Genomic DNA, 14,337 nt, shown 5'->3' on the forward strand with positions numbered 1-14,337 from the left:
GACTCTGCTGTAGCTTCCTGCCTGCCTGTCTGTCTGCTTCCCGGCATATAAAAACCCCACCTCTTGCTTTCCTCCGACAGTTCTGCCTTCTCTTCTGAATCCTCGACGTCAGCCTGTGAAGGAAAAGAAAACTAGACAAAATGGTGAGTGCTAACAGCTGACATCATTCTTTCTTTCTGAAGGGAAAGCAGATGGAGGCTGGTGGTTATTCTGTTACATAAAGATCATATGATTCTCTGCATTGTCCTCTCTTTTTTTATATGTAGATTTCAGATATTATTTATACTACTGATCAGGGATAAATGTGATTTATTGTAAATTTAGGTAAAAAAAAATATATATATTATGCAAAATAAATCTGACAGAATGATAGCCATGCATCAAATGTGAGTCAGATTTGAGTGTTTAACTGTCTATGTAATTAGTCATTGTTCTACTTGATCATAGACTATCCACTGTTTAGATAGAAATCCTCAAATAGCTTCCGGATAGAAACATGCTTTTTCTGTAATAATAAAAAAAAAAAAAATGTTTTAATGAGATTTCTGCAATTGTGAGAGAAGGATGGAATGATTGAGTACAAAGGAGAACAGGGAGGAGCAGTCTGGGATGGTAGCCATTTTCTCTGTTAGGATCTTGTAAGAGATGTCTCTTGCTGTAACACTGCAGCTGGACCGGACAGAGGGAGGAGAGGAGGGAATGAAAAAAAAGAGGAGAGAGGAGGAGTAAGGGGAGGAGTAAGGGGAGTGGCCCACAGTAACAAGGAACACCTTATCCTCTCTGGTCCTCTGCTCTTAAAGAGACAGGGTCATAAAAACGGTAACTCGTCAAATGGCAGATAGAGGATTTGAAAAAATGACGTTGGACATTCCTATGTGGGAAATAAATGGGTAATGAATAGGGTTTTGTTAACGTCAGTTAACATGACCTTTATGAATTATGAAGCCTTTATGTGCTTGTTTGAATTACATAAATCCTTCAAAAAGTGATTATTATTTGTATAACATCTCCTAAGCCTGTGTTAACCTCAGACCTTATTTTCAGCATTTTCTATTTTTTTTAGAAAAAACAACACATTAATTTGCTCATAGGGCTTTTGGCCAATGAGCCATAGTGGAGTTAGTCTCTGTTAATGGCTACAAAAAGACGCCATTACTATTCTCTATTAGTGCCATATAGTCAAGATGGTGGTCACACTTTTTAGCCGAATCCAACCGGGATAGCCTAGTGTAGCCAATGACTTGGCATAAATTGAATTTTTCTTAATGGGTGACCATATCCCTCCTGTATTTATTTAATTATTTATTCTTCAGATTTGACTTTCACTTTCAATAGGGATCTTACAGTAATATATTAATGATTGTATTTGCAGCGATACAATAAAATCAAGACTGTTTGAAATGGCTTTCAACTTTTTATTTTATCAATCCACTCCTTCAACACTCCAACACTTCACTGTCATAAATGTGTATACACCTGATTTGATTGAAGTTTCCATGTGGTTGATCTCTTGTGCCGCCTCTCTCTTTCAGCGTGAGTGTATCTCTATGCATGTGGGCCAAGCCGGAGTCCAGATGGGTAACGCCTGTTGGGAGCTGTACTGCCTGGAGCATGGGATCCAGCCAGACGGACAGATGCCCAGTGACAAGACTTGTGGAGGTGGAGACGACTCCTTCAACACCTTCTTCAGTGAGACCGGAGCCGGAAAACATGTCCCCCGTGCCATCTTTGTTGATCTGGAGCCCACTGTCATCGGTAAGATGAGACATACTAGAGAAAGCCCATCTTTGAATGTGCTGTTTTGATATTCTGTCCAAAGATATTCGAAATATTCAGATATTAGGATTTCCGAATATTCCAAATACTTGGATATTCTCATATTTGCAATATTCTGACATTTGGAATATACCTTTGTCTTTCAGATGAGGTGAGGACAGGTACCTATCGCCAGCTGTTCCACCCTGAGCAGCTCATTACGGGTAAGGAAGATGCTGCCAACAACTACGCCCGCGGTCACTACACCATTGGCAAAGAAATCATTGACCTGGTTCTGGACAGGACACGCAAACTGGTGAGTCATCATTCTCGATAACATAGAGTTCTAACTAGGGGTCTGCTAAAGAGACAGGGTTCTAGATGGGTTTTAACATGTTCTAAAAAGGTTATTTGTAGGGTAATAAGGTTCTACCTGGAACCATTAAAGGGATCTTCTAAACGGACAAGCAAAAAACCCTTTTATGGTTCTAGGTAGAAAATGCTAACAGGTTCTCCATTGTATTCTTACTGGCGTAACATCATATGTAATAATGTTATTGTACCTTTTCTCCATTCAGGCTGACCAGTGTACTGGACTCCAGGGATTCCTCATCTTCCACAGCTTTGGAGGAGGCACCGGTTCTGGTTTCACCTCCCTGCTGATGGAACGTCTGTCTGTGGACTACGGAAAGAAGTCTAAGCTGGAGTTCGCCGTTTACCCAGCTCCCCAGGTGTCCACGGCTGTGGTGGAGCCCTACAACTCTATCCTGACCACTCACACCACCCTGGAACACTCTGACTGTGCCTTCATGGTGGACAATGAGGCCATCTATGATATCTGCCGCAGGAACCTCGATATTGAGCGTCCCTCGTACACCAACCTCAACAGGCTCATTGGCCAGATCGTCTCCTCCATCACTGCCTCCCTGCGATTCGATGGAGCCCTGAATGTTGATCTGACAGAGTTCCAGACCAACTTGGTGCCCTACCCCCGTATCCACTTCCCTCTGGCTACCTATGCCCCAGTCATCTCAGCTGAGAAGGCCTATCATGAGCAGCTGTCAGTCGCTGACATCACAAACGCCTGCTTCGAGCCAGCCAATCAGATGGTGAAGTGTGATCCTCGTCACGGCAAATACATGGCCTGCTGTCTCCTGTACCGTGGTGACGTTGTTCCCAAAGATGTCAACTCTGCCATCGCTGCCATAAAGACCAAACGCACCATCCAGTTTGTGGACTGGTGTCCCACTGGCTTCAAGGTGGGTATCAACTACCAGCCCCCTACGGCGGTTCCTGGAGGAGACCTGGCCAAGGTCCAGAGGGCTGTGTGCATGCTGAGTAACACCACAGCTATCGCTGAGGCCTGGGCCCGTTTGGACCACAAGTTTGACCTGATGTATGCCAAGAGAGCCTTCGTGCACTGGTACGTTGGTGAGGGCATGGAGGAGGGAGAGTTCTCTGAGGCCAGAGAAGACATGGCAGCCCTGGAGAAGGACTATGAAGAGGTGGGCACTGACAGCGTGGGAGAAGAGGATGAGGAGGGAGAGGAATATTAAATGGTTAAACAAACTAGGCATTTGTCACCCTACATTCCAACACTGTTGGAGGCCTACACTTAACATGACAGCAACACATTCCCCAATGCAGTGTTAACAGTCTCTGCTACATCTTGTCATATTGTGTCAGGGTTCTCAATAAACGCATCATAAACCAACTCATCTGTATGTGGTTATTTTTAGTCTCAAAGATGATTATTATGACTTTCAAATAAGCAGCTCGTAAGAACTCATGCTTTGATAAGTGCAGGCTGCAGCTTCAAAGAACATTGTTTTATGTCATTGTCTGCTAGACTAGAACAGGTTTGAAGTCTACTAGAGTAGAACTGGCTTTATGTCTGTGTTATGCGTGTATATGGGAGGCGAAGTCAAGTGCAGGAGAGCGGAGTATAATAAACAGGCGCACTTTAATACCGGGCAACAACGACAGCACATAAAACATACTAGTGCCAAAACACGGTCTAATAACAAAAGTGCAGCGCCTGACAAATATCCCACGTAACAATAAACAATTACACACAAAGACGTGATGGGGAACAGAGGACTAAATACATGTAGATTGATCGGGGAATGAAAACCAGGTGTGTATGGAACAAGACAAAACAAATGGACATATGAGAAATGGAGCGGCGATGGCTAGAAATCCGTTGACGTCGATCGCCGAACGCCGCCTGAACAAGGAGAGGAGACGACTTCGGCGGAAGTCGTGACAGTACCCCCCCCCATTCCAACACTGTTGGAGGCCTACACTTAACATGACAGCAACACATTGACGCGCGGCTCCAGAGGCGTGCCGACACCGGCCTCGGGGACGACCCGGAGGGCGAGGCGCAGGGCGATCCGGCCGGCGACGGTGAAACTCCCGTAGCAGTTCGGGGTCCAAAACATCCGCAACCGGGACCCAGCACCTCTCCTCCGGACCTTACCCCTCCCACTCCACGAGGTACTGAAGGCCTCCTGCCCAACGCCTCGAATCCAGGATGGAACGAACGGAGTACGCCGGGGCCCCCTCGATGACAAAGGGGGCCGGTCCTAGCAATAGGACCGCAGAAACCTGCCCACATCCTGGTTGACCCTCTCTACCTGCCCGTTACTCTCGGGGTGAAAACCCGAGGTAAGGCTGATCGAGACCCCCAGACGTTCCATGAACGCCTTCCAGACTCTCGACGTGAACTATATCCTCAGGCACCCCGTAGTGCCGGAAGACGTGAGTAAACAGGGCCTCCGCAGTCTGTAGGGCCGTAGGGAGACCGGGCAGAGGGAGGAGATGACAGGACTTAGAGAAACGATCCACAACGACCAGGATCGTAATGTTTCCCTGTGAAAGAGGTAGATCAGTTAAAAAATCCACAGACAGGTGCGACCAAGGTCGTTGTGGAACGGGTAAGGGGTGTAGCTTACCTCTGGGCAGGTGTCTCGGAGCCTTACACTGGGCACACACCGAGCAGGAGGAAACATAGACCCTCACGTTCTTAGCCAAGGTGGGCCACCAGTACTTCCCAGTCAGACAGCGCACCGTCCGACCCATCCCCGGATGACCAGAGGAGGGTGACGTGTGGGCCCAATAGATCAACTGGTCACGGACAGCAAACCGGAACGTACATACGCCCGACCGGACACTGGAGGGGAGCGGGCTCTGTACGCAACGCCTGCTCAATGTCCGCATCCAGCTCCCACATGACCGGCGCTACCAGGCAGGAGGCCGGGAGTATGGGAGTCTGATCCATGGACCACTCCTCTGTGTCATACAGCCGGGACAGTCTGCCTTCATATTCTGGGAACCTGGTCTGTAGGACAGGGTAAACACAAAACGGGTAAAGAACATGGCCCACCTTGCCTGACGAGGATTCACTCTCCTTGCTCCCCGGATGTACTCCAGGTTGCGGTGGTCAGTCCAGATGAGGAAAGGGTGTTTAGCCCCCTCAAGCCAATCTCTCCACGCCTTCAACGGTTTAACCACAGCCAACAGCTCCCGGTCCCCCACATCATAGTTACGCTCCGCTGGGCTGAGCTTCTTCGAGAAGAAAGCACAGGGGCGGAGTTTTGGTGGCGTACCCGAGCGCTGTGAGAGCACGGCTCCTATCCCAGCCTCGGACGCGTCCACCTCCACTATGAACGCCAAAGAGGGATCCTGATGGGCTAGCACGGGAGCCGAAAAGCTCTGTCCGCCTCAGCCGACTACTGCAACCGTACGGGACCCCCCTTCACCAGTGAGGTAATGGGAACAGCCACCTGGCCAAAACCCCCGGATAAATCTCCGGTAGTAATTGGCAAACCCTAAAAGCACCTCCTTTACCGTGGTGGGAGTCGGCCAATTACGCACGGCTGCAATGCGGTCACTCTCCATCTCCACCCCTGATGTGGAAATGCGATACCCTAGGAAGGAGACGACTTGCTGAAAGACCAGGCATTTCTCAGCCTTGACGTACAGGTCATGCTCCAACAGTCGACCAAGTACCCTGCGCACCAGGGAGACATGCTCGGGGCGTGTAGCGGAGTATATCAGAATATCATCTATATACACCACTACACCCTGCCCGTGCAGGTCCCTGAAGATCTCATCTACAAAGGATTGGAAAACTGATGGAGAATTCATCAACCCGTACGGCATGACGAGGTACTCATAATGCCCTGAAGTGGTACTAAACGCTGTCTTCCACTCGTCTCCCTCCCGGATACGCACCAGGTTATATGCACTCCGAAGATCCAGTTTCGTGAAGAAGCTCGCCCAATGCATTTACTCAATCGCCGTGGCGATAAGAGGTAGCGGGTAACTGTGCCTCACCGTGATTTGATTGAGACCTCTATTGTCAATACACGGGCGTAGACCTCCATCCTTCTTCGTCACAAAAAAGAAACTCGAGGAGGCGGGTGAAATGGAGAACCGAATGTACCCCTGACGCAGGGATTCAGAGACATATGTCTCCATAGCCACCGTCTCCGCTTGCGACAGGGGATACACGTGACTCCTGGGAAGCGCAGCATCTGCCAGGAGATTTATCGCACAATCCCCCCGTCGATGAGGTGGTAATTGAGTCGCCTTCTTTTTACAGAAGGCGAGAGCCAAATCAGTATATTCTGGGGGGATGCGCATGGTGGAGACCTGGTCTGGACTTTCCACCGTGGTAGCACCAACGGAAACCCCTACACACCTACCCCAGCACTCTCGCGACCACCCCGTGAGAGCCCTCTGTTGCCAGGAAATAGTGGGGTTATGATGAGCTAACCAGGGAAGGCCTAGTACCACGGGAAACGCAGGAGAGTCAATGAGGAAGAGACTGATTTTCTCCTCGTGACCTCCCTGCGTCTCCATGGCCAGGGAGATGGTGGCTTCCCTGATTAGCCCCGACCCTAATGGTCGACTATCCAGAGTGTGAACCGGGAAAGGTCTAACTACAGGAATAATGGGGATCCCTAAACTAAGGGCTAACGCTCTGTTACCACCGATAGTGGTCGATGAGGGCCCTGTCGTTCCAGCCTGCCAAGGTCCGGAATTCCAGGGCGAATTCCTGGGCGTTCCTCGTCCCCTGGCTCAAACGGAAGAGCCGTTCTCCCGCCTCTCTCCCTTTGGGCAGGTTTGATGTCTGGTAGAGTAGTTCAGGCCTAGAAGGGATACAGTATAAGTCACACCCAGAGATGTTAGTACAACTATGAATTCTATAATGTCACTCCACACACAGATTCAGATGGAAAAGCGACATAAATGTTTAATTTAAGGATTCTTTAAAAAAAAAAAGCACACTATGTTGGCTACTTACACAGTGTTTAATACATGTTCACTATGAAGAAGAAGAGTAGAATAATTTCAATATGAAATGTTTAAGCTGTGTTTTGATACTGCTCTGCATATTTACATAAGTGTTCTTATAAAATGGGCCTTGTTACAGTTACAAATGACCATGTCCAGATCCATAAACTGTCCTTCTGCCATTTCTTCATCCAGCCACTAGATGGCAGCAGTCAACACTGAAGGACTTTGAGTCTACTATCAACAGCCTGTGTGGAAATGGCTCTTGAACTGTTGTTTACTTTTAGCATTACTGTCAAATCAAAATTTGTAGGAATTATGCTTAATTAAATCCTTACACGAAGCATTTTTGTATAATAAATCATGGAGGTATATAGCTGTCAAATTAAAATGTTTGGTACTGTGTCTAATTCAGTTCACTCTGGTATAAGGGATTACGTTTAGTTATGTTCCCTTGAGTTGGGTTAGTTGCCTAAATGCCGATATTTATTATTTTTTTTTTTACTAGTAATTGCTATCATCAAAGTAATTTGTAGACCTACATTTATCCCAATGCAAGTAGCAGACAGGGCGGGGATAAGTGTAGTGGTAAAACACTGGCATGTTCTAGACGTTCTATTTTCCTCTCTGTCGGCGCTCAGCTGATTGTGACGTGGTCATGTGGAGATATACCAAGAGACGTGTGAGGTGTCGAGGCAGGGGGACTGCGGCGTTATGGTGCGGGCCAGGCCACAGAGGAATACGGGCAACTCATATCGTGGGAATTCACTATAGTAGCCTTTAGACATTCTGAAATTACTGTATAATTCTTCCGTGGACAGTTGGACCCACCTCTGTTCGCCTGTCTCGAAGCGCATTCCAGAAGCTTTCCGTAATAATTAATTTCAAATTTTTAAGAGAAATTGAGACACCGAAAGCAGTTGCTGGTACTCCTAAAAAGGTACAGTAGGCTATCCATATTCATTATCCTTTCATGCGTAGGCTTATTGTTTTTTTTGTTGCGTGTGGACTTTCTGTCAAGTTATGTAGCCTACCAGTTGTCTTTCTCTTTCAGCTCGGTCCAAACCATATACATCGCCATTCCAATGTTCGGTTCCCTACACGCTTAACATATTAGGCAATATTTAGTTACAATGTGTCCACGTCTTAAAATTGAAACATTTGTCTAGTCTGAAACGCTCCAATTTTCAAGTGTAACATACCATTTAAATCTCACACCCGGCGGCCTGAAGCATGTGTGTATGTGTGTGTGTGTGTTGGTGGCAGCTGTCATATGTCAGGTCTCTCTCGGGAGGAGCTGGAAATAACCAAATAATATTGTGTCGGGCTTCCAGAGAACTCAGAGGCACATTGCCAACCTCAGGGGGAATACCCGTGGATTGTCACTGTCATTAGTTTACCTCACAGGCCCAACTGTCAGCGGTTTATTCTGTTGGTGCTGGAAAGATTGGGCGACATAACGGTCCACTCCGAATGATATCATTAGTCATTGTAGATGCATGAGCCCATGCGTCATATCCCACCATTTGAAGGCAAAAGATAAATTAAGGTTAAATAAAATAAGGAAACATTAACAGTGCTTTAATACAGCAATACAACTAGACTAGTGGCCCAGTAACAGTGTATTAATACAATAATACAACTAGACTAGTGGCCCAGTAACAGTGTATTAATACAGTAATACAACTAGACTAGTGGCCCAGTAACAGTGTATTAATACAGTAATACAACTAGACTAGTGGCCCAGTAACAGTGTATTAATACAGTAATACAACTAGACTAGTGGCCCAGTAATAGTGTATTAATACAGTAATACAACCAGACTAGTGGCCCAGTAACAGTGTATTAATACAGTAATACAACTAGACTAGTGGCCCAGTAACAGTGTATTAATACAGTAATACAACTAGACTAGTGGCCCAGTAACAGTGTATTAATACAGTAATACAACTAGACTAGTGGCCCAGTAACAGTGTATTAATACAGTAATACAACTAGACTAGTGGCCCAGTAATAGTGTATTAATACAGTAATACAACTAGACTAGTGGCCCAGTAACAGTGTATTAATACAGTAATACAACTAGACTAGTGGCCCAGTAACAGTGTATTAATACAGTAATACAACTAGACTAGTGGCCCAGTAACAGTGTATTAATACAGTAATACAACTAGACTAGTGGCCCAGTAACAGTGTATTAATACAGTAATACAACTAGACTAGTGGCCCACTAACAGTGTATTAATACAGTAATACAACTAGACTAGTGGCCCAGTAACAGTGTATTAATACAGTAATACAACTAGACTAGTGGCCCACTAACAGTGTATTAATACAGTAATACAACTAGACTAGTGGCCCAGTAACAGTGTATTAATACAGTAATACAACTAGACTAGTGGCCCAGTAACAGTGTATTAATACAGTAATACAACTAGACTAGTGGCCCAGTAACAGTGTATTAATACAGTAATACAACTAGACTAGTGGCCCAGTAACAGTGTATTAATACAGTAATACAACTAGACTAGTGGCCCATTAACAGTGTATTAATACAGTAATACAACTAGACTAGTGGCCCAGTAACAGTGTATTAATACAGTAATACAACCAGACTAGTGGCCCAGTAACAGTGTATTAATACAGTAATACAACTAGACTAGTGGCCCAGTAACAGTGTGTTAATACAGTAATACAACTAGACTAGTGGCCCAGTAACAGTGTATTAATACAGTAATACAACTAGACTAGTGGCCCACTGACAGTGTATTAATACAGTAATACAACTAGACTAGTGGCCCACTGACAGTGTATTAATACAGTAATACAACTAGACTAGTGGCCCAGTAACAGTGTATTAATACAGTAATACAACTAGACTAGTGGCCCACTGACAGTGTATTAATACAGTAATACAACTAGACTAGTGGCCCAGTAACAGTGTATTAATACAGTAATACAACTAGACTAGTGGCCCAGTAACAGTGTATTAATACAGTAATACAACTAGACTAGTGGCCCAGTAACAGTGTATTAATACAGTAATACAACTAGACTAGTGGCCCACTAACAGTGTATTAATACAGTAATACAACTAGACTAGTGGCCCAGTAACAGTGTATTAATACAGTAATACAACTAGACTAGTGGCCCAGTAACAGTGTATTAATACAGTAATACAACTAGACTAGTGGCCCAGTAACAGTGTATTAATACAGTAATACAACTAGACTAGTGGCCCAGTAACAGTGTATTAATACAGTAATACAACTAGACTAGTGGCCCAGTAACAGTGTATTAATACAGTAATACAACTAGACTAGTGGCCCAGTAACAGTGTATTAATACAGTAATACAACTAGACTAGTGGCCCACTAACAGTGTATTAATACAGTAATACAACTAGACTAGTGGCCCAGTAACAGTGTATTAATACAGTAATACAACCAGACTAGTGGCCCAGTAACAGTGTATTAATACAGTAATACAACTAGACTAGTGGCCCAGTAACAGTGTGTTAATACAGTAATACAACTAGACTAGTGGCCCAGTAACAGTGTATTAATACAGTAATACAACTAGACTAGTGGCCCACTGACAGTGTATTAATACAGTAATACAACTAGACTAGTGGCCCACTGACAGTGTATTAATACAGTAATACAACTAGACTAGTGGCCCAGTAACAGTGTATTAATACAGTAATACAACTAGACTAGTGGCCCACTGACAGTGTATTAATACAGTAATACAACTAGACTAGTGGCCCAGTAACAGTGTATTAATACAGTAATACAACTAGACTAGTGGCCCAGTAACAGTGTATTAATACAGTAATACAACTAGACTAGTGGCCCAGTAACAGTGTATTAATACAGTAATACAACTAGACTAGTGGCCCACTAACAGTGTATTAATACAGTAATACAACTAGACTAGTGGCCCAGTAACAGTGTATTAATACAGTAATACAACTAGACTAGTGGCCCAGTAACAGTGTATTAATACAGTAATACAACTAGACTAGTGGCCCAGTAACAGTGTATTAATACAGTAATACAACCAGACTAGTGGCCCACTAACAGTGTATTAATACAGTAATACAACTAGACTAGTGGCCCAGTAACAGTGTATTAATACAGTAATACAACCAGACTAGTGGCCCAGTAACAGTGTATTAATACAGTAATACAACTAGACTAGTGGCCCAGTAACAGTGTATTAATACAGTAATACAACTAGACTAGTGGCCCACTGACAGTGTATTAATACAGTAATACAACTAGACTAGTGGCCCACTGACAGTGTATTAATACAGTAATACAACTAGACTAGTGGCCCAGTAACAGTGTATTAATACAGTAATACAACTAGACTAGTGGCCCACTGACAGTGTATTAATACAGTAATACAACTAGACTAGTGGCCCACTGACAGTGTATTAATACAGTAATACAACTAGACTAGTGGCCCAGTAACAGTGTATTAATACAGTAATACAACTAGACTAGTGGCCCAGTAACAGTGTATTAATACAGTAATACAACTAGACTAGTGGCCCAGTAACAGTGTATTAATACAGTAATACAACTAGACTAGTGGCCCAGTAACAGTGTATTAATACAGTAATACAACTAGACTAGTGGCCCAGTAACAGTGTATTAATACAGTAATACAACTAGACTAGTGGCCCACTGACAGTGTATTAATACAGTAATACAACTAGACTAGTGGCCCAGTAACAGTGTATTAATACAGTAATACAACTAGACTAGTGGCCCACTGACAGTGTATTAATACAGTAATACAACTAGACTAGTGGCCCAGTAAACTCATAAGGCATTACAAAAAATGTAAAAGAAAATACCATTGAACAGTAATAATTCTCACAGATTGCTCCTTTAATAAGTTATCCTATTATAATCTTAAGCTTTTTAGTATGTCACAAGATGAGATGAAATGGGACACACACTTACAGCAAAGAAGGAACTGAAAAGATCAGATGAAATACCCGTGGAAGGTAACAAGACAGTCATTTGTTTACCGTTATAGACCCCACCGTCAGCGGTTTATTCTGCTGGTCTTGGATAGATTGACTCAGACTACAGAATGACCCCCATTATGAATAGAAAAAATGAATCAAGGATATCACACCAGTCATTAATTGTTGTTATCAATGAGCTCACAAGTCAAATAGTCCACTTGTTAAAAGGGCCAATTTTTTTCATTTCAACAGCGTGACCATGACAGTGGGTTTTTTGGTAGGATAAACAGAAGGAGGGGGACTGGGGATATGTAACATATTTTAAAGGTACACATGGTTTGTTTACAAAGACTAAAATGATGACAAATGAACCAGGAAGTAATACAACCTCAGATGACGGTTATTATAGGTTGTATTACTTCCTGGTTCATTTGTCATCGTTTTAGTCTTTGTAAACAAACCATGTGTACCTTTAAAATATGTTGTACTAAGGACTAAAACATATTTTTCTAACCTTTATTTAAAGTCAGTTAAGAACAAATTCTTATTTTACAACGACATCCTGCCTTGTTCAGGGATAAAAATATATATTTTTTTTTTTACCTCGTCAGATCAGGGATTCGATCCAGCATCCTTTCGGGTTACTGACCCAACGCTCTAACCGCTAGGCTACCTAACTGCATGTTGCTTTTCAACACTCAATGAGTGTTTACATGACCATTGAACAGCAGGGAATCTTATAGATTGTGCCTTTAACAACTTTGCAGGCTATTCATCTGCCCCACAACAAGATAATAATTTCCTTTATTTAACTCGGCAGGTCAGTTAAGAACAGATTCTTATTTACAATGACGGCCTAGGAACAGTGGGTTAACTGCCTTGTTCAGGGGCAGAACGACAGATTTTTTACCTCGTCAGCTCAGGGATTCGATCTTGCAACCTTTCGGTTACAAGTCCAACGCTCTAACCACTAGGATACCTGCCGCCCTCTAGATGAGGTCAGATGGGTCCTACAGTTACAATAAAGGGTCTAAACAGATTCGTTCACAGACCACTTGATGTCTATGAGAAACTACTCGAGTGTATTCTACTCTGATGACGTTGTTGTTGTTGTCGTCGTCAACAGTTGCAGTGGGGGTGAGTGAAGAAGAGATGGTGGATTATTATAATGTACTGGGAGTGTCACGAAGCGCCTCTCCGGAGGACATCAAGAAGGCGTAAGTACAGGATTCACACTATATTTTATTTGACCAGGTTAGTCTTATTGAGATTAAATATCTCTTGTACAAGACAGACCTGACCAAAATAGCAGCATACAAAGGGTTTTCAGACACATTAACAATATAAAACACAAAGCTATACAGTTAAAAAAATCAACAACATACATTTAGACATTGACAAGCTGCTTTGGGGAGGTGTACACCACATCTAGGGGTCAGAACATTGACAAGCTGCTTTGGGGAGGTGTACACACCATCTAGGGGTCAAAACATTGACAAGCTGCTCTGGGGAGGTGTACACAACATCTAGGGGTCAGAACATTGACAAGCTGCTTTGGGGAGGTGTACACCACATCTAGGGGTCAGAACATTGACAAGCTGCTTTGGGGAGGTGTACACCACATCTAGGGGTCAGAACATTGACAAGCTGCTTTGGGGAGGTGTACACAACATCTAGGGGGCAAAACATTGACAAGCTGCTTTGGGGAGGTGTACACAACATCTAGGGGTCAGAACATTGACAAGCTGCTTTGGGGAGGTGTACACAACATCTAGAGGTCAGATAGACTGGTAGACTGGTCTGGTTTATCTGTATATTTATAGGTTAAATAGTAGACTGGTCTGGTTTATCTGTATAGTTATAGGTTAAATAGTAGACTGGTCTGGTTTATCTGTATATTTATAGGTTAAATAGTAGACTGGTGTGGTTTATCTGTATAGGTTAAATAGTAGACTGGTCTGGTTTATCTGTATATTTATAGGTTAAATAGTAGACTGGTCTGGTTTATCTGTATATTTATAGGTTAAATAGTAGACTGGTCTGGTTTATCTGTATAGTTATAGGTTAAATAGTAGACTGGTCTGGTTTATCTGTATAGGTTAAATAGTAGACTGGTCTGGTTTATCTGTATAGGTTAAATAGTAGACTGGTCTGGTTTATCTGTATAGGTTAAATAGTAGACTGGTCTGGTTTATCTGTATATTTATAGGTTAGATAGTAGACTGGTCTGGTTTATCTGTACAGGTTAAATAGTAGACTGGTCTGGTTTATCTGTATAGTTATAGGTTAAATAG

The 14,337-nt window shown here is 43.5% G+C and overlaps 2 protein-coding genes and 1 long non-coding RNA gene across 5 annotated transcripts in view; 2 read left to right on the top strand and 1 right to left on the bottom strand.

Moving 5' to 3' along the window:
• Positions 1-6: 6 nt before the first annotated feature.
• Positions 7-3,469, top strand: LOC139546218 (tubulin alpha chain-like). Its single transcript, XM_071354345.1, has 4 exons — positions 7-143; positions 1,533-1,755; positions 1,923-2,071; positions 2,334-3,469. The coding sequence occupies exons 1-4, from the start codon at positions 141-143 to the stop codon at positions 3,309-3,311; spliced, it is 1,353 nt and encodes a 450-aa protein (XP_071210446.1). The 5' UTR covers positions 7-140; the 3' UTR covers positions 3,312-3,469.
• On the bottom strand, positions 3,111-6,586 carry LOC139546222 (uncharacterized). Its single transcript, XR_011669181.1, has 2 exons — positions 4,713-6,586; positions 3,111-4,629 (listed from the first exon to the last, which is right to left on the bottom strand). It is a non-coding gene; the product is annotated as an uncharacterized lncRNA (long non-coding RNA).
• Positions 6,587-7,713: 1,127 nt separating this feature from the next.
• The window catches only part of LOC139546221 (dnaJ homolog subfamily B member 6-like), a 47,761-nt gene continuing 41,137 nt past the window's right edge, over positions 7,714-14,337 (top strand). For 2 of the 3 annotated variants that reach the window (XM_071354347.1, XM_071354350.1), the window contains exons 1-2: positions 7,715-7,999; positions 13,170-13,260. In XM_071354347.1, coding sequence (XP_071210448.1) covers positions 13,196-13,260 — 65 coding nt within the window. In that variant the 5' untranslated portion in view covers positions 7,715-7,999; positions 13,170-13,195. Of the gene's footprint in view, positions 8,000-13,169; positions 13,261-14,337 lie in introns of all 3 variants that reach the window. The other variant, XM_071354348.1, reaches the window with a different exon arrangement.

Source organism: Salvelinus alpinus, chromosome 20 (assembly GCF_045679555.1).
Source record: "Salvelinus alpinus chromosome 20, SLU_Salpinus.1, whole genome shotgun sequence".
Classification (NCBI taxonomy): Eukaryota; Metazoa; Chordata; class Actinopteri; order Salmoniformes; family Salmonidae; genus Salvelinus; species Salvelinus alpinus.